At 37.9% G+C, this 20256-nt stretch overlaps 1 protein-coding gene across 1 annotated transcript in view; it reads right to left on the reverse strand.

The window, feature by feature from the left end:
* LOC127446513 (FERM, ARHGEF and pleckstrin domain-containing protein 2-like) overlaps positions 1-20256 on the reverse strand; it is a 74630-nt gene that overhangs the window by 3060 nt on the left and 51314 nt on the right. Inside the window, exons 21-28 of the mRNA XM_051707488.1 lie at positions 17326-17394; positions 17141-17230; positions 14392-14472; positions 14052-14134; positions 12627-12745; positions 10970-11109; positions 7793-7900; positions 7516-7667 (exon numbers count right to left, since the gene is read on the reverse strand). Of these exons, the coding sequence (XP_051563448.1) occupies positions 7516-7667; positions 7793-7900; positions 10970-11109; positions 12627-12745; positions 14052-14134; positions 14392-14472; positions 17141-17230; positions 17326-17394 (842 nt within the window). The remainder of the gene's footprint in view (positions 1-7515; positions 7668-7792; positions 7901-10969; positions 11110-12626; positions 12746-14051; positions 14135-14391; positions 14473-17140; positions 17231-17325; positions 17395-20256) is intronic.

Raw genomic sequence — 20256 nt, forward strand, 5'->3', positions numbered from 1 at the left:
GCAGAGATATGGTGAAATTCCTAGACGAGCTCTTCCCAAGTCTGCTCAACATAACAGGCCATAAGCTGGAAATTGAGCGAGCTCACAGAGTCCCGGCTCACAGATCTGCTGAGTGGGACAGGCCCCGATCAATTCTGGCCAAATTTTTTAGATCATCCGATAAAGATCTCATGTTGCGCGAGGCGGGGAGCAAAGGAAAGCTTTCTTGGAAGAATCACAATATTTTCTTGTTCCCAGATTTTGCTAATTCGACAAGAGAGAAACATGATCGATTCAAGGAGTGTAAGAAACTCTTACATCAACGGAAGATCGCTTTTGCACTGATGTTTCCGGCCAAACTGAGAATAGATACGAAGGATGGCCAAAAATTATTTACGTGTCCCAACCAAGCACTGTCCTTCATAAATACACCGGAGTGAGTAAGCCATTTGGTGTTTCTCATGTGAGTGGATTGACTCGCTTAACATACACTCGATTGTCTGAGGAAGCTGGGCGCCATTTTTGTTTCTGTTTGTGTTGGTTCCGCCTAGCGGCTAGAGTTTGTTTTGTGGAATTCTCCTTCAAGAAACTTTTTGCATTGACAGAGGATCGCTTTTGCACTGGGGTTCCCTGCGAGATTGAGAGTGGATGCTGGGGATGGCCGCAAAATATCTACATGCCCACACAAAGGATGACTTTTATAAAAGTCGACGGACTGAGTAAATCATGGTGTATTTTTTCATGCGGCCTCTGAGTGAATTTGACTCTTGACCATCCGAGGAACCGGGTGCCTGTTTTGATTCTTTTTGTGCTGGTTCTGCCTAGTGGCTAGAGTTTGTTTTGTGGAATAACACTGCTTCGGGACAGTTGTGGATGAATCTGTTCGTTCCTTGTGCTTATGCCTCCTGTTGGCTGGAGTTTGTTTTGTGGAGTATTTTTGCGGGACATTGGAATGATTACGTCATCTGCTGCACTCATAAACAGCTGGCTCACTGAACACTTGTTTGTATGTCCGAGGAAACTGAACGACTTTATATCAGTTGGAATCTGTTTTGTGGAGGAACACACCTTCGAGAGTTCTGTGAATGAATCTACACGTTCTTTGTGTTTATTCTGCCTATTGGCTGGGGTTTGTTTAACAAAGTATTTTCTGTTATGTAATTTTGCCTTACAAAATTTGTGCAGAAGCACCGGACTTGAGCAATCTGATGGCAAAGTTGTCGCGGTGGCTCTCGTAGGCATACATGGACCTTTTGAGTTTAGAGGGATTGACGCCGGTTGGCGCTGTCGTGCGCTGGGTTAATACGCATGTTTTACTTTGTTTATTTGGTCCGTGGGGGGAGTTTGGGCTTTGATTGTTGCACTAATGTTGGAAGGTGGTCTGTATAATCTTGTTTTTGACACACAATTTATTTTGTCTATTATATCAAAATGTCAAATGTTAATATGAGTGGGTTATCTTTCTCCACATGGAATGTGAATGGGTTGGGGCACCCCATAAAAAGAAGGAAGGTTATTTATTTTATTAAGCGTAAGAAATGTGATATAATATTTCTTCAAGAAAAGCACCTTTCCACAGGAAGCTGAAAAAATTGGGAAGATATGGGGTGGGCATGTTTTCTTTAGTGCTGGCTCAAGTAAGAGTAGGAGAGTCATTACATTGAAAAGTAAACATCTACAATTCAAATCTCTCAAACAGATTAAAGATAAATTAGGGAGAATTATTATTGTTTTAACAGAAATTCAGGGGCAAAGATTGGTTTTGGCTAATATTTACACACCTAACATTGATGATCAGGGCTTTTTTATTGATCTTGAAGGGATGTTGCAAGCCGCTGGCACCCCCATGATATAATACTGGGAGGAGACTTTAATCTATTGATGGACTCAGTCCTTGATCATAGTTAAGCAAAAGTGTGTAAACTCCATAGAGCAACCCTGACACTTCACAGGATGTGTAAAAATCTTGTCTTGCAGATATCTGGTAGGGACTATACATTTTTTCATCAGTCCATAAGATTTATTCTAGAATAGATTTTTTATATCTAAGTCCATCATTTCATCTGTTGTTGACTGCTCAATTGGAAACATCTTAGTCTCAGATCACGTCCCAGTGAATTTAGAGCTGTTGCCACCTATGGAGAAAAATAAATCATATAGTTGGCACTTTAATGTTTCCCTGTTGCAAAATCCTGATTTCCAACAAATGTCATCTAATAGCCTCAGAGAATTGACCTGAATGAAATACAGATACTATTTTGTCGTGGAAAGTGGAGTTTTGGTTATTCAGGGCAAGACAGTCATACTTTGAGTCGGGGTACAAAGCAGGGAAGCATTTGGCTAGATATATAAAGCAGAGAGAGTCTTTTTCTACCATTCCCTCAGTGAAATCTGCTGGTGGTGAAATTTTTACCTCAGCCACTGATATTAATAATGCCTTTAAAGAGTTCTATCTTGATCTTTATAGTTCCATGTCTTCATCAACTGATGAAGGAAGACATTAGAAAATTTGTGGAACCATTAGAACTCCCTTAATTGACAACTGAGCAAAAAAATTCTCAATTCTGAGATATTCTTGGAGGAGCTTGACGAGGTAAGTAAGGCCTTACCTACAAAACTGGTTTTGCCACTGAATTTTTTAGATCTTATGTACAAAATTGCCTCCACTTTTGTTAGAAGTTTATATGGAATCATTAAAGAACGGAAAGCTTCCCCCAACCATGACACAAGCCTGGATCAGTCTGATTCTTAAAACGGACAATGATCCAAGCGTCCAATTTCCCTGATCCAGCAAGATGTACAAATTTTGTCAAAAGTTTTGGCTAACCGGTTAAGTTATGACATCTCTTATACATATAGATCAGGTGGGGTTTATTCGGGGCCGTAGCTCTTCTGATAACATTAGGCGTTTCATCAATATCATGTGGTCAGTGGCAAATGATCAGTCTCCGGTCGCTGCCATCTCACTTGACGCCGAAAAGGTGTTTGATTGCAGGAGGTGTGGCTTCTGTTCATAGATTTTATTGGACCCCCTCTAGATTATATAGGCTTGGTCTTAAAGACACACTCACCTGCTGGCGATGCCAATCAGAAGTTGGAGACACAACCCATTTTTTTTGGGGATGTGTTAAGATCCAAGATTTCAGGTTAAAAGTTTCAGGCACTCAAATTTTTTGACGTTTTGGGCACTCAAATTTTACTTTGCCCCAGACTTTGTATTTTGGGCGATGGGGCAGTTATAAATTTGGGGGACAAATACATACAAAATTGGGTTCTGACTAGCATGATGACTGGCAGACAAATTATTTTAAGGGGTTGGAAGTCAGATGGAGCGCCACAGTTTCCGGAGTGGTGTGCGGAAATGGGGAGGGTGGCGGCTTCTGAGGAGATGACAGATAGAAGGCTGGGGTTGGGGGACTTGTATTTCAGGAAGTGGGGTAGGTATTTGGTAGTTTTGGGGTACTCTTGGGGAAGGGATGAGGAGAGAGAATATTAGTTTAATTATGTATGTTTATTATATATTTAATTTTGATCTATTTATTTTGTGTGTGTGTGTATTATTTTATGTGACCACAGGGGGGTTCTTTGGGGTTGGGTGGGGTTGGTGTTTGGGGAGGGATATTAGTGAGGGTTAAAAGTTAAATGTTGATTCGGTGTGTATGTGTTGCGTTTTCTTCTTTGAATCAATAAAAAAATGTTAATTGCAAAATATATATATATATATATATATATATATATATATATATATATATATCTCGTTTTGGCAAGTCGTTTAGGACATCTACATTGTGCATGACAAGTCATTTTTACAACAACTGTTTACAGACAGACTGTTTCACTTTTAATTGACTATATCACAATTCCATTGGGTTAGAAATTTACATACACTAAGTTAACTGTGCCTTTAAGCAGCTTGCAAAATTCCCAAGCCTTTAGGCAATTAGCTTCTGATAGGTGTACTGAATTGGAGGTGTTCCTGTAAATGTATTTTAAGGCCTACCTTCAAACTCAGTGCCTCTTTGCTTGACATCATGGGAAAATCAAAAGAAATCAGTCAAGGAGACGCATTCTGTCTCCAAGAGATGAACATAGTTTGGTGCGAAAAGTGCAAACCAATCCCAGAACAACAGCAAAGGACCTTGTGAAGATGCTGGAGGAAACAGGTAGATAAGTATCTATATGCACAGTAAAACGAGTCCTATATGAACATAACCTGAAAGGCTGCTCAGCAAGGAAAATTGCCATAAAATAGCCAGACTACAGTATGCAAGTGCACATGGGGACAAAGATCTTACTTTTTGGAGAAACTGTTAGGCCATAATGACCATCGTTATGTTTGGAGAAAAAAGGGTGAGGCTTGCAAGCTGAAGAACACCTTTCCAACCGTGAAGCATGGGGGTGGCAGCATCATGTTGTGGGAGTGCTTTGCTGCAGGAGGGACTGGTGCACTTCATAAAAGATGATGGCATCATGAGGAAGGAAAATTGTGGATATATTGAAGCAACATCTCAAGACATCAGCCAGGAAGTTAAAGCTGATGTCTTTATCGTTGTGGGGCTGGTTTTATTCCAGAGGTCCTGGACATCTTGTTTGGATACATGGCATCATGGACTATCAAATGCCATCAGATAAAAAATCTAAACCTGAGTGCCTCTGCCAGAAAGCTTAAAATAGGACCTGTTTGGATCATCCAGCAGGACAGTGATCCAAAACACACATCAAAGTCAACATAAAAATGGTTCACCGTCCACAAAATCCAGGTTCTACCATGGCCGTCCCACTCCCCTGACCTGAACCACATAGAAAACCTGTAGGGTGAACTGAAGAGGAGAGTCCACCAGCGTAGACCACGGAATTTGAAGAACTGGAGAGATTCTGTATGGAGGAATGGTCTCGGATCCCTTGCCATGTATTCTCCAACCTCATTAGGCATTATAGGAGAAGACTCAGAGCTGTTATATTGGCAAAGGGAGGTTGCACAAAGTATTGAATAAAAGGGTGCCAATAATTGTGCCACATATATTTTACAAAAATATTAGATTTTTGATTAAACTTGTTTTGCGTTTGAAATTGTTTTCTCTCCATTAGAGGATAGATTTTTGTGAGTATATTGAATGAAAGATCAAAAGGATAATCAATAAAAACATGTTTACCAAGGGTGTCAATATTTTTGGCCACAAATGTATGTGTGTGTGTGTGTGTGTGTATATATATATATATATATATATATATATATATACACATACATACATACACACACACACACACACACACACACACACACACACACACACACACACACACACACACACACACGCTGCCGTTCAAAAGTTTGGGGTCACTTATTCTTTATTATTATTTTTTCTTCACATTTTAGAATAATAGTGTAGTCATCAAACTATGGAATAACAGAAATGGAATTATGTGAATTATGTTGTGACTAAAAAAAATCCAAAATAAATAAAAAATATGTTATATTTTAGTATCTTCAAAGCAGACACTCTTTGCTTAGAATTTGCAGAAACATACTATTGGCATTTTCTCAACCAACTTCTTGAGGTATCACCCTGGGATGCTTTTAAACAGTATTGAAGGAGTTCTCATCTATGTTGGGCACTTATTGGCTGCTTTTCTTTATTATTTGGTCCAAGTCATCCATTTCAAAAACCTTTTTTTTTTAAATAAAATAACATTTTAATTTTGTAATTAAATAAATTAATATGTTGACACAATTATATTTTTGTCTACAAAACAAATTTCAAACATTTAAGCATATGCCTTCAGATCAAAAGGTTTTTAAGATCATGAGAAACATTTCAGTCAAGTGACCCCAAAATAAAGCAATACAAAAAATAATCATGTCCCCTGACCCGTACGTAATTAGGAATAATAAGTAATTTTCCTACATCTAAGCGGTAACACTTTACAATAAGGTGCCATTCGTTACCATTAGACTGTGCATTAGATATCACAAACTAACAATGAACAATATATCTTTTTTCAGCATTTAATAATCTTTTTTAATGTTAGTTAATTAAATACAATTGTTCATTCATGTTAGTTCATAGAGGATTAACTAATGTTAACATACACAACTTTTGATTTTTTTTAAATGTAATACTATTTTGAAATTAATATTAACCAAGATTAATAAATGCTGTAAAAGTATTGTTCATTGTTAGTTTATGTTAACTAATGTTAACAAATGGAACCGTATTGTAAAGTGTTACCATCAAAGCAATTCAAGCTTGAAGTACCACTTTTTTTTGCGAGTCAAAGTCAGCGCAGCCTCAGCTGCAGGCAATGCACTTCAAAGAACACTTGCTGAGAGTAGGCAGCACAGAATGAATGAGAAGCCATTCACACAGGTTTGCATTCAGCACGTTTTTGCAGGTAGATGGAATGAAACAGAACAGAAGGGTTTTGAGATGCTTTTTAAAAAAAATAGCCTTGTTCTCTCTGCACTATTTGAACATGGTTATTTTATATGGGGATGTGGGGTAATGTAACAGGTTACTTACCACAGCTTCTCATTTATTTTAATCCCATGCTAATCGTTCATGTCAGTAATTTTTCTGGACTTTTTGCAGGCTACGCTTTCAGAGCTGGTAAAGATAATAGTGACTTTTACCTATCAAACGCTCTGTAAAAATAACCCCTGTTATTCTTATCCCATGCAAATTGACATTTTGGTAAAAAGCTAGTGAATGCACTGTCCAGCCTTTGAACCCTTTAACTCATTGTTTCTAAAGTTCACCAAGTGTCTGAAGTGAATGTTAATCATTGAGAAGGCATCAGAAAATATAAGACACGCTTCAAAACTTAATCTAACAGTGGCTATTGCATTTGGACTGATGCATGAGAAACAAATGAAGATTTTATTTGATTAGGAAAATTAGAAAAGGACACAATTACTAATTTTGTGATTTGAGCACAGTGAATGGTAAAAAAATTGTGTTGAACCCCGCGTTTCACAACATATTTTCCAGAGGGACAAATAAAACTACATAATGTGAAAAGATTGTCTATATTTTTAATTCAAGAGTGTACTGGATTACTGGCTTGCTAATGTGAGCAGTTCTGTTGTATTTTGCCAGATATTCAAGTCAATTCTTCTAATAATTCCAGACAAATATGAACATGTTCAATACTTACTTCATAATTAATCAGCACAGCTAAATCGCATACATTTTCTCATGGGTCATTTATGTGTGACAACAGTGTGTGATGCAGTCGACACTCTCATCTCTGATTTACACAGACATCACTTTTTTATAAGCCATGTTCATTTGGGTGCTTTTCTAAGCAAATAGCGTTGTGATTAATGTTTATGATCAAATTAATTTTAAAATCAATTACATGATATGTCAGTTAATTAAAGTAATTGGCATAATCACCTTTAATCAATTGACAGCCTTACAATTAAAATGATACAAAGAATAAAAAAATAAAAAAATAAAGAAAGAAAAGCATAAATGTGAATTTAAAAAAAGTTGATAATATATGAATAAATGGAAAAGGCTTTAATAGGTTTACCTTTCAAATGTATATTCGCTCTCTGCCCTGAAGAAGTAAACATGGGATTTGAACTGCAGCTTAAAGACATACTCCTTATGGATGCTATCCGATTCCCCTGGGGTGCTCACTGTGTAACCTAGCAACGGCAGACTGGCCAGAGGAAAGTCATCCTGGAACAAAAACAATAATTAATGATAAATTATCTGGCTCTTTAGACCTCCTACAGGAACCTGATGTTTTTAAAAGGAATTTCAAAAGACACAACAAATCAAAGAGGCGGTGCATATTCTCATACCTGGTGTGTCTTGTAGAAGAACAGACAGAAGTTTGTAAAGACGACCCAAAGTTTCTGCCAGCCGTTGCTGTTCTTGAACTTCCTCAGGAGGTAGCCAGACAGCTGGTTCTGTAATAGAGGGCAACAGGAACTCAAGATTTCAACTGCTGCAACACAGCAAGAGAACTCCTAATTCACAAATTACCATTAGTGCTGCTTTAGAGTTTATTTAAATGGAAACTGTTCAATGGGAACAATGGGAAGTCTTGATTTCATTGGCAAAGTTCAAACTCGCTCCACAGCTTGGCTTTACTTGCCAAATCTGTGCTGTTTCTGGGGTTCAATCAAAGCAAGAATGTACTTGGTCAGAGAGAATTGCTGTCTAAATACTCTGAGGAAGACCATACAGTTTGAATTTCATAAGACTTTTATAGTGGTTTTCAAATGCAGTGTCTGCAGAACTTCCTCCTGGAGGTTTAAAATACTCTGGTTTTTAGATAATTGAGGGTCACAGTGCTTTATTTTTTGTAAATGTATTTGTTTCAGGTAAAAGTCTGACCTTGAAATTAGCCCCGAATCTCTAAGGTCACAATGACTCTTAAGGGCCGTTTAAACTGACAACAGTTTGCAGCGACAAAGTGACCAAAAGTCATTACATTTCAATGGCAATTGGCACTCTGAGGCGACATAAGCATCAGAGACTGTTGGTGATGCGACAAAGCAAAGTTTAACTTTACACAAATGAGCAATGTGGAGAATACAACGTAATAGAGGGCAACAGTGCCCGCCCATTTTTTCAGCCGTCTGGGTTCTGTAAGTATTTTCTCCATTTATTTCTTCCATAGACTTCTAATAAAATCCTTCATAAAAGAGCTGAGCGCCATGAACCAAACCAACCAGCTCCGAGGTGAATCACAACATCACGAACTTTGTTTTGAGCCAAAAAAAGTATTTGAAAATCTGACAAAGACAAAGGTACAAGGCTGTGTATTTACCGTCTTTCATGAGGGCACAAACTACAACCCCATGAAGCATTGCGAATGATGTCACTGAATAAAAAACTATGGATATATACACTGATCAGCCACAACATTAAAACCACCTTCCTAATATTGTGTAGGTCCCCCTCTTGCTGCCAAAACTGTGCCAACCCGCATCTCAGAATAGCATTCTAAGATGCTATTCTTCTCACCACAATTGTACAGAGCAGTTTTCTGAGTTACCGCAGAGTAGATTTGTCAGTTCAAACCAGTCTGGCCATTTTCTGTTGACCTCTCTCGTCAACAAGGAATTTCCGTCCACAGAACTGCCACTCACTGGATGTTTTTAGCACCATTCGGAGTAAATTCTAGAGACTGTTTAGTGTGAATATCCCAGGAGATCAGTAGTTACAGAAATACTCAAACCAGCCCGTCTGGCACCAACAATCATCCATGCGATTACCTAAACAGCCAATCGTGTGGCAGCAGTGCAGTGCATAAAATCATGCAGATACAGGTCAGGAGCTTCAGTTAATGTTCACATAAACCATCAGAATGGGGGACCAACAAAATGTTAAGCAGGTGGTTTTAATGTTGCAGCTGATTGGTGTATAAAACTATTGATTTTAGGTTGTTGTTTAAAAATATAGAAACAATATATTTTAAGTTTATTGCAAAATATACCATAATGTACAAATATCTAAATAGTTTAAGGGTGAGGGGAGAATGACTCGATTACGTCATTTACAGTGCGTCATAGGAGCGTGGGGTCACCGAGGCATGTTTCATGGGTTTTGTTGACCGCGGTTCTCTGATTGATTCTCTTTCTCTGCTGTACCATGGGTAATGTAGTTGTTTACCATGAATTCCGCTATCAAACAATTTTTAAACAATGAGGTTGAGATAACACAGATGGATGGCTTCAACGGAAGCATTTATCATCAATGAACAACCTCGTAGCTCATGGTAGGTCTGTCTTTAATGTTTTATAAATTATCGTTGAAAATCAATTTGTCTAAATGAATGGGATTTTTACATCCGGAATCAGACTGTTGCACTATATAAATCTCTTGATACAGTTGGATATTGCAGTTGAGTAGGAACGCCTACAAGCAACCAACAGAAGAGTGACATGGTGGTCTGTGTAAACACCACTGGCTTTCATAGACTTGTATAAAAGTATCAAATCCATTATGTTTATAAGACTTCCTTGTAGAGGTATAAAATATTTAAATAAATAGATTTAGATAAAGGGTCTTCAAACTTTTTTCAGGCCAAGGACCAATTGGTGGATAGAGAGACGAACCAGGGACCCCCTGTTACATATTGTATCAAATCAAATGTGTTGCGTTTTAAGCCTGGCCAACAGTATAATAACATACATATACCATAATAATCTATATACATACACTATATGGCCAAAAGTTTGTGGACACCCTCTTCTAATTAACAAATTTGGTTACTCCATTAAATCCAGTAAAGAAAAATCTTAATGTTTCTTTATGTAATGGCTTGGGCTTAGTGTGCTTCCAAATTTGTGGCAACTGTTTGGAGATAACCCTTTTCTGTTCCAGCATGACAATGCCCCTGTGAACAAAGTGAGGTCCATAAAGAAATGGTTTACTGTGTCTGGCGTGGAAGAAATTGACTGGCCTGCACAAAGCCCGGACCTGAACCCCACTGATCACTTTTGGGGTGAACTGGAACAGCAACTAAGTCAGGCCCCATCGACCAACATCAGTTCCTGACCTCACTGATAGCCTTGTGTCTGAATGAGAGCAAATCCCTGCAGCCATCTTACTACATACAGTATAGTGGAAAGCCTTCCCAAAAGAGTGGAAGCTGTTATTACAGCAAAGGGGGAAATTGATGCCTAAGGTTTTGAAATAAAATGTTCATCAAGCACTTATGGTGTCCACAAACTTTTGGCCATATAGTGTACATTGCAATGCCATTAAAATAATCATTATTGATGTACAAATTAATATACATATTTATACACTATATTTATATACTTAAAACATTTTAATGTGGAAGGGACAATGAAACATTAAGCTTGGTTGAACTTATCGTTTGTATTTTTGTTTAACACATTTACATTTTTTCACAAAAATCAAACAACAATTGGCGACCCCCTACAGTACCACTACAAACCCCCTGTTGAAGATCCCCGAGTTGATGATGACCCTTATATTAGTGGTTTTGACCTCACTGATACCTGGTTCATGCGCAGGTAGTCAATGAGAGAGAGGTTCTGGTTTCGGTACCAGCACACATGTGTGATGGTGTTGGGTCTCTGGCCCTGACCGAGCAGGTAACGAGGGGGGAGCTCCGGAGACACGGCTGGTGAACTGAATACTGAGAGCAGGCAGGCAGGCAGGCAAACAGAGCACAGGCACAGGGAAGGATGTAAATGGGGGGAAGGACAAAATAAATGTGGTGCAGAGAAAGTGATGAGGACAAAAATGGCAACAAGGAGCAAAAGAGAAGAAGAGAAGACAAAGTAAGTTAGAATGTTAGCTTTCTATCAATGAGTGGGGAAAAAAAAAGACGACTGAAAAATCTTTATCTCTTCTAGATATTTTTCTAGAAAAGAAATGTTAGAAGACCAGGAGCATCCATGATTAAGTTAATTAATTCAGTCACTTTCATTTCAAAAGACAGTAACTGTTAATTCAAAAGAGAGATAGTCATATACAGAGAAACAATATGTAACAGACATAAAAACAAAGTAGGGGGAAGGAGGGAGGAGAAGCTACTGGATGGAGTGTCACTGGAAAATATGAGGTTGAATAAAGACAGACAGATGCAGAAAAAGATCCTAGAGTCTTTGCCTCTCATCCACAAGATTCGGTTGCAGTCCAGACCTCAACAGCCAGGCTCGGAGATGGTATTTATGTGTGTATGTGCATGTGTGTGTAAAAAAAAAAAAAAAAAAAAAAAAATCTCAAAAACCTGTCAAGAACATGTCTGAGTCATATTTCACTCCTACATCTGAAGAAAAAATTAAGAAATTATATATACTGCATAAAGAAAATGAAGCTTAATTTTAGGACTACTGAAATGTTTTGCATTGTGATATGATTTTCATGACAATGAAAAATGGCAACAATGTTATTCTTATTAGTGCAAAAATCATATTTAAATGATAATTTTATACATAGTGGCACCATTTTTTGTACTGTAATTTATGCTGGTTTTATTAGCATCACTGTGTATAATTAAATATTTGTGTCTGGACAGGATGATTCTTATTAGTAATGAGAATTTCTGGGGGGAAATGTGTTTAACTCATGAAAATAATGTTACAAGGCAAAAGTCTTAATGCAAGTACAGGTTCATTTTCTTTTTGCAAAATATAATTTATTCTTTTTTCTTTCCATTTTGCAGTAAAATGACCCAAACATTCTGTATGAGATTCACCTAAACATAGATTCTAGAGTTTTGTACACTGCATTTGCTGTCAAGAACTTTACAATCGGGCTCCAAGAAAATGTGTGTGTTGTAAAATTCTACCTCCACGGCTAGGCTGTGGTCAGACATGGAGACGCTAGTGTTGCGGTGCCAGCACACATGCATTGTGGTGTTGGCCCTGTGGTGGCTTTGCTTGTCCAGAGAGCAGCGGGAGGAGTTCATGTCATCTTCTGACTCCTGCTCCAGAGACACCTCATCTGATGACCCTTATGATTGCATGGAAGGAGTGGAGGAACAAAGGACAGGAGAGAGAGAGAGAGAGGAGGAGGAATTGGAAGGGGTAGGGTTTACATCTACTTCAGGAGCAGTGGTAAAGAGGCTAAGGGATTAAAAAAAAAAACATCACACACCTGCACAAGTGTGGACATAGGGGAATTCACAAACAGGCTTAAAGTACTTACTGTTGGAGCGGTCATACAGGCTTGGGTCCAACAGAACATCTGATTTCTCCTGAGACTTCTTCGACATGTCAATGGCCATGTTCAGATCTTCGATCCATTTGTTCATCTCTACTTTGGAGCTGCGAAGGAGAGAAAAAGAGTCTCTTGATGAACAGCAAAGACAAATAGTTAAAGAAATATTTGTTTCTGAGATAAACTTGGGCTTGTCACACTTGAAATATAATTTTGAACTTTAGGTTAACATAATCGTGAGTTATTTTTTCAATGTTTCACACAAACACACAAAGCAAAAATTATTTGTCATGATGTTTAGTTCTGTTAAAGTCTCTGCAATAAATCAATCAGAGCAAACTCGAGCTTTGCTTGTGACGATCAGTGTGCAACTTATTTTCTTTTGGCTGTGCAAGACAATGAACAATTAGCTTGATTTGATGTTTCCCATTATTAAAAAGTAAACAACTTTCATGGTATACATCATGGCACTTATGCATTGGAAAGAAACCTTTAAGTTGAGACTTTGTCATTTTATTAAGTTGTTTTTGAATAGCATCAACTTATTTCTCATTTGTTATTACTGTTCTGTTGAAATCTGAAACAATCTAATTTTTTAACAACTGCTGAGGGCTGTGAATGCAAAAAGAATAGTTTTTCAAAATTGCCCATGGTTTCTCCCTTAAAATTTCTAAAAACATCATGAATGGCATCGTTAAGGACTGGAAATGCCGAAGGAATATTCTGGGTTCAATACAAGTTAAGCTCAAATCAACAGCATTTGTGGCATAATGTTGATTACAACAAAACATTTATTTCAATGCATCCCCCCTTTAAATTTAAAAAAAAAAAAAAAAAAGCAAAAAGACACTTAGAATGGAAATGAATGGGGCCAATGATTAGAGGGTTTAAAAGGCAGAAATATAAAGCTTATAATTTTATAAAAGCACTTAAATTAATTCTTCTCTTAAAACTTTATTATTTGAGCTGTAAAGTTGTTTAAATTGTCGTTTTTGCATGATTACAGGATTTACGGTGTTACGTCGTCATAGCACCAAAGTTTTAAAATTAGATACAATTACTCAGAAAAGCTCAGTGAATTTATCACTCTGTAAAAATGTTAGCACATATTGTTTACGTCTTGTGACTATACTTTTGAAATAGTATTTTAATGTTTACAGATTAACCCCATTTACTTCCATTGTAAGAGCCTCAGTGTAACCCAGATTTGTGCTAATTTAAAGACAAGGATGGAAGAGTCAAAATTATCTTCCGTTGTAATTAATATTTTGCCACAAACGATGTCGATTGAGCTTAGCTTGTATTGAACCTGGAATATTACTTTAAGTGAAATCAGATTCCCAGGTTACGATTCCCAAGTATAGTGTGAAAAGCCTTACCGAGTGCTGTAACTCTCATTCACATGTATCTCACCTGGCTGCCACCACGATGGTCCTCTGAGCGGAGTATATGGTGAAACAGTGAGGAACAGACCACTCATTCTCACTCTCCTCTACCTGCAAAACACACCAACCAAAGAGAGGCCTGCCAGTCAGACCTACAGGACTCTGTATTATAGACATTCTAGGAGAAGTGTATGTGACAGATCCCATCCACAAAAATAGCAATAAACTACTCATTGACATCCTGACTACTAGCAATTCTCAGGTCTATTGAAGCCAGAGAGGGAGAGAGGAAGGAACCAAGAGGAAGGTGCAAATGTTGTGGACATTCGAGGTGTGTTGCTTGGGAGTGGGAGATTCCTCATACTCACCGGAGCATCCAGCACAATAAGCTGCAAGCAGGAGCGAAGCACAGACATGCAGGTTAGTAGACAGAGAGGCCAGAGGCCATTCTACTGTCACACCAAACCATTAAACATTATTAAACAAACATCAAACCCTCAAGACATCACTCAACAAATTCCTAATAAATCCTTGTGTCATGGTTCTACATAACTCCTTGTAAGCAAATCTTAAGCCATTTACACAGCTTATGGCACACATCCAGCGCTATGGTTTCATCAATAACTTTTTTATTAATGTCTAAGGAAGGACGTCATCTACAGCATGCTGTTGATTAAGCCTAATATACACTACACAACTTCAGCTTGTCTCCTTTGATGTTTTGAGTTGGCGACTGGTCCACAACGAAGTCTCAGATCTCATGACCAACGGTCGTGTATTGTGCGCACTCCTGTGACACGCCCCGACAAGTCACAGACGCTATAACAGATTTCAAACCAGCTTGATTTCTAGACATGTTGTCATCAGGTGTGCGAAAAATCGACAATAAGCCAAAGCCAATGAAATACAGAAAGAGCCCAAGAGGAGAGAAAAATAATTAGAAAATAAATTACCCACATCTCCCTACCCACTGTCTTAATTATTTTCAGCTTTTTTCCTTTTTTCTTTGCAAGTACAAAAACGGTGAGCCGTTCTTTTGTTTGTCGAAATGTTATCACGAATAAACTGCGCGAGCTTGTGAATGAATTTCGTTATCTTAATTTTAAGATGCATTTTGGGCGGTCCGTTCGAAATGGGACAAAACTAAAGACAGCTGTAACACCAGCTTTTTTTTTTTTTTGCCGGTTATGTGTGGATTTAAAGAGAAATAAGTGTACAATCTGAAAATGTAAAAAAGCGAATGCATAAACATGCACAAAAGGGACACATACTATATGAGAAGCACGCACATTAGCTATAGGTGCTGCACTAAGAATTCTGCTCTAAATGTCATGTTGCCATATAATTAAGAGAAACTGTGCACAGTTTTTGCCGCTTTTTCCTTAACGTTTTTGTGCTTTATTGTCATTCAGTAATACACAGACGTAATGATTATTGTTTGTCCTCATGAAATCATAGACTCTCTCCTCGAAATCCAAACAGTAGTGGTCAAGAGACGGCCAGGTGTAACGGTGATGTCTCTCACTTGTACTTGATTGGATCACCCAAAATACATCTTTTAATACCAGGTGAATACAGGGACTCAGTCGGGGACAATTGGTCACGTAGTTGATACACCCAGTCTAAGATCAGTCGTGTAGTGTGCGCACCAACACGACAGAAAACAAGACTGTGAGTTGCAGGGCGTAGTCTGCAAGTCGTGTAGTGTAAACTAGGCATTACCATAATTAATAAATTTGACTCTTCCTTCTATCTGTAAAAAGGAACATGAAATATGTTTACATTAATAAACTTAATATGGGCCTTAATCATGAAGCACAAGCAGATATAATTTCTGTGTAAATTATTTTTGAAACCATTCTTGAGTAAATTTGTGCATCCAATTTAATGCAACAATTTACACAATGGAAATATGTTGTGCTCGTATTTCATAAATGAGGCCCAATGTGTTTAAAATAGACATGTTAAGCAAAAACATAATTTCGTTTTTATTACATTTTCCATCTCTCTGACCCTCAGAGTAAAATGGGCTTTTAATGCCTTTAATGCCAGTAACTTCGTTACTGAGGGTTGAGTCAAAATTATTGTCTGTTAACAGACAGCATGACACAGAAGTAGTACATTAGTACAATAAACATTAGGTTAAACATAACCTGGAATACTACTCTGAACCTGTCTATCATATCAGTGCATTTTCCCATAATTCTGGGCCAGGACAGAGACCATATTCAAATTCTATTTAACAGTAGATACTGCAAATAAGGCTGAAAGACCACTGCACTATAAAAACAACCCTACGATGATAGACAGTTCAGATGTTTACAGAAAATGCAAGAGTAAACATAATTTATCACAGACTGCCTGTGTGCGTACTTTTAATCTGAGAGAACTCCTGCAAGCCACATTAATTCTAAATTCATTACATCACAACTTAATCAACACTGAGAGAGCGCTCTTATTTTTACCTTTGGGCAAATCCTCTCAGCCTAGCATTTGAGCAGACTGTTTGGACAGAGCTATTTATCAAAAGGGCTTTTCAGGCAAGCTGGTTGACATGAGAAATGAGACTTATTGATGGGGAGTGTGTGCTAAATCTTCAACTAAGTAAAACCAAGCTGAACTGTTTACTGTCTTTGGTGGGTGGGTGAAAAAAGCAGTTAAAAAAAGATGTATGATTATGACCAATTAATAATGTTGTAACTTCATCTAATTATTATCATCCATTATCTCATAAAAAATAAATAGCATCCTCTTAAATACTAATTTCTTCTCATCAATGGCTTATGTACTCCAAACAGTTGAAAAGAAGAGAAAGAGGCAGTTTATTATTTGGAGACTGTGGCTATGTTTCTGCAGTATGCAGTATGTATACTGTGTACATTTTATTCTGTATGCATAGAATAACCAGATGACCATAGCCAATGAATTATACTTGATTTATACTTAGCTGAAAAATTAACATAAGGTCATGTGACATCAATGAAACTTATCACAGTTTGAAATGTGTGTTGTTGCATAATGCATACTGTCTTAATAAAATAGTAAGTTGTATACAGTGTGTACTACGCAGCAAGCAGTTCACTAGTATTCCATTCTGTGTCTAATGGGTAAACTCACAATCATGCCACGCAGAGGAAGCTGTCCGTGAACTTTGAACTGATTGGTTGCTGTCACTCCTTTGCTTGTGTAAAGCAGAATGTCTGAAAACTTTAGATATATATATATATATATATGGTCAGCAAAGACAGAAGTTAAAAGTAAAGACTGCCAAAACAATAAACAGACTAGAAGTTAAATCTTACTAGGAAAAACATCCTTTGCTGCAGACCCTTCTTGGTGAGCTTGAAGAGACAACCTTCCCTAATGAATTCCTGGAGAGCAGAAAAAAAACTAAATGTAAATCACAGGATAACAGACTTTCTGTGTATAATAATAGTGGTTTGAGAACTGACTGGAACACAGTGTCTGAAAAACACTTAATTATTTGTATTTATTACAATGTAACTAACTGCAAATCCAGTTACCCAGGACTCTCAGGCTTTGTTCACACTGCAAGAAATATCAGATTTTTTTTCTCAAATCCGATTTTTGTGACTGACTGTTCAAACTGCAGGTTATATGTGGACCGATCAGATTTTTGCTAGCATGTCCATATTAGTTGTCAATGTAACTATGCAAACTTGCGTATGTTCAGCATGCGTGAGAGTTGTCACATACAACAGCTTAAAAAAACCCGGCCGACGTGGCATATGTAGTTTATTGCTGCTAGGATTCACAACGGTCCCATTTTAGCCAGAAGTCTGGTATTTTTTCCCATACGGTACACCTATTGTCCTGTATTTTAGAGGATAAGGGAATGTCCTGTATCGAAGGCTTTGTGTCCCATATTAAAGCATACAAGGGTAGAACAGCAAGACTCTTAAAGAGGACCCCCGTCCTGTATTGAAGTGATCAAAATGCTCAAGCGTCCCGTATTCGTGTAAGACATTCAATACCTTATCGCGTTGTGGTGGCTCTCAGCCAGTGTGTTACCACACCTTAGCACAACTCTTTGAGTGAGTAAATCCAATGTCTGTATTATTTTAAAAGAGGTTTGCACTGCTTTGGCTGCCCTGTAACATACATTACACACGGGTACGTTCCATTCAGAAGTGATCTTCCCAATGCTCTATTCCCCTCATAGACTTTACCTTCCACTGTCTGAGGGCTGAAAGGTGTTTTAAAACGGTCATTCTGAACTAACTTTATTGAAAATTCTCTTGTAACGATCCTACAGTGTGGCCTTCATTACTGTTTTCCCTTCGAAGTGGCCAGTGAAGGCATAATTTATGATGCTTGGAACGCAGTATACATTTGAAGTCAGAAGTCTACATACACCTTAGCCAAATACATTTAAACTCAGTTTTTCACAATTCCTGACATTTAATCTTAGAAAGCATTCCCTGTCTTAGGTCAGTTAGGATCACTACTTTATTTTAAGAATGTGAAATGTCAGAATAATAGTAGAGAGAATTATTTATTTCAGCTTTTATTTCTTTCATCACATTCCCAGTGGGTCAGAAGTTTACATACACTTTTTTTAGTATTTGGTAGCATTGCCGTTAAATTGTTTAACTTTGGTCAAATGTTTTGGGTGGCTTTCCACAAGCTTTTTACAATAAGTTGCTGGAATTTTGGCCCATTCCTCCAGAGATAACTGCTGTAACCGAGTCAGGTTTGAAGGCCTCCTTGCTCGCACACGCTTTTTCAGTTCTGCCCACAAATGTTCTATCGGACTGAGGTCAGAGCTTTGTGCTGGCCACTCCAATACCTTGACTTTGTTGCCCTTAATCCATTTTGCCACAACTCTGGAGGTATGCTTGGGGTCATTGTCCAGACCCATTTGCGACAGAGCTTTAACTTCCTGGCTGATGTCTTGAGATGTTTCAATATATCTGCATCATTTTCCTTCCTCATGATGCCATATATTTTGTGATGTGCACCAGTCCCTACTGCAGCAAAGCACTCCCACAACATGATGCTGCCCACGGTTGGGATGGTGTTCTTCGGCTTGCAAGCCTCACCCTTTTTCCTCCAAACATAATGATGGTCATTATGAACAAACAGTTCAATTTTTATTTCATCAGACCAGATGACATTTCTCCAAAAAGTAAGATCTTTGTCCCCATGTGCACTTGCAAACTGTAGTCTGGCTTTTTTATGGCAGTTTTGGAGAAGTGGCTTCTTCCTTGCTGAGCAGCCTTTCAGGTTATGTCGATATAAGACTCGTTTTACTGTGGATACAGATACTTATCTACATGTTTCCTCCAGCATCTTCACAAGGTCCTTTGCTGTTGTTCTGGGATTGATTTTCACTTTGTGCACCAAAATACATTCATCTCTAGGAGACAGAATGAGTCTCGTTCCTGAGTGGTATGATGGCTGCGTGGTCCCATGGTGTTTATACTTGCTTACTATTGTTTGTACAGATGAACGTGGTACCTTCAGGCATTTGGAAATTGCTCCCAAGGATGAACCAGACTTGTGGAGGTCCACAACTGTTTTTCTGAGGTCTTGGCTGATTTATTTTAATTTTCCCATGATGTCAAACAAAGAGGCACTGAGTTTGAAGGTAGGTCTTAAAATACATCCATTGGTACACCTCCAATTCAGTACACCTCCTATCAGAAGCTAATTGGCTAACTGTCTAAAGGCTTGACATCATTTCTGGAATTTTCCAAGCTGCTTAAAGGCACAGTTAACTTAGTGTATGTAAACTTCTGAACCACTTGAATTGTGATATAGTCAATTAAATGTGAAACAATCTGTTTGTAAATAATTGTAAAAATGACTCATGTCATGCACAAAGTAGATGTCCTAAACAACTTGCCAAAACTATAGTTTGGTTAAAAAATTTGTTTTAATGACTTCAACATAAGTGTATGTAAACTTCTGACTTCAACTGTATGTCTTCTAATCGCAACACCTAACAAAACAACCCATCGCACAAAACCAATGACAAAAACACCTATGAATGTGGTTTGGATCAGGCTTGTAAAAATCTGATTTTCGTGATTTGTCCTGTTCAGACTACAAAAACCTAAACCGATTTGAGTCAGGTAGGCCAAAAAAATCTGTTTTTTTCTGCCTGTGTGAACATAGCCAGAGTAACTCTTTATTTTGTAGGATACCTATGTCTGGGGTTGATCTCACGATGTTTATGGTATTGGCTAAAAGCCCAACCACTATTCTAC

The sequence above is a fragment of the Myxocyprinus asiaticus genome, chromosome 9 (genome assembly GCF_019703515.2).
Source record: "Myxocyprinus asiaticus isolate MX2 ecotype Aquarium Trade chromosome 9, UBuf_Myxa_2, whole genome shotgun sequence".
Taxonomy (NCBI): domain Eukaryota; kingdom Metazoa; phylum Chordata; class Actinopteri; order Cypriniformes; family Catostomidae; genus Myxocyprinus; species Myxocyprinus asiaticus.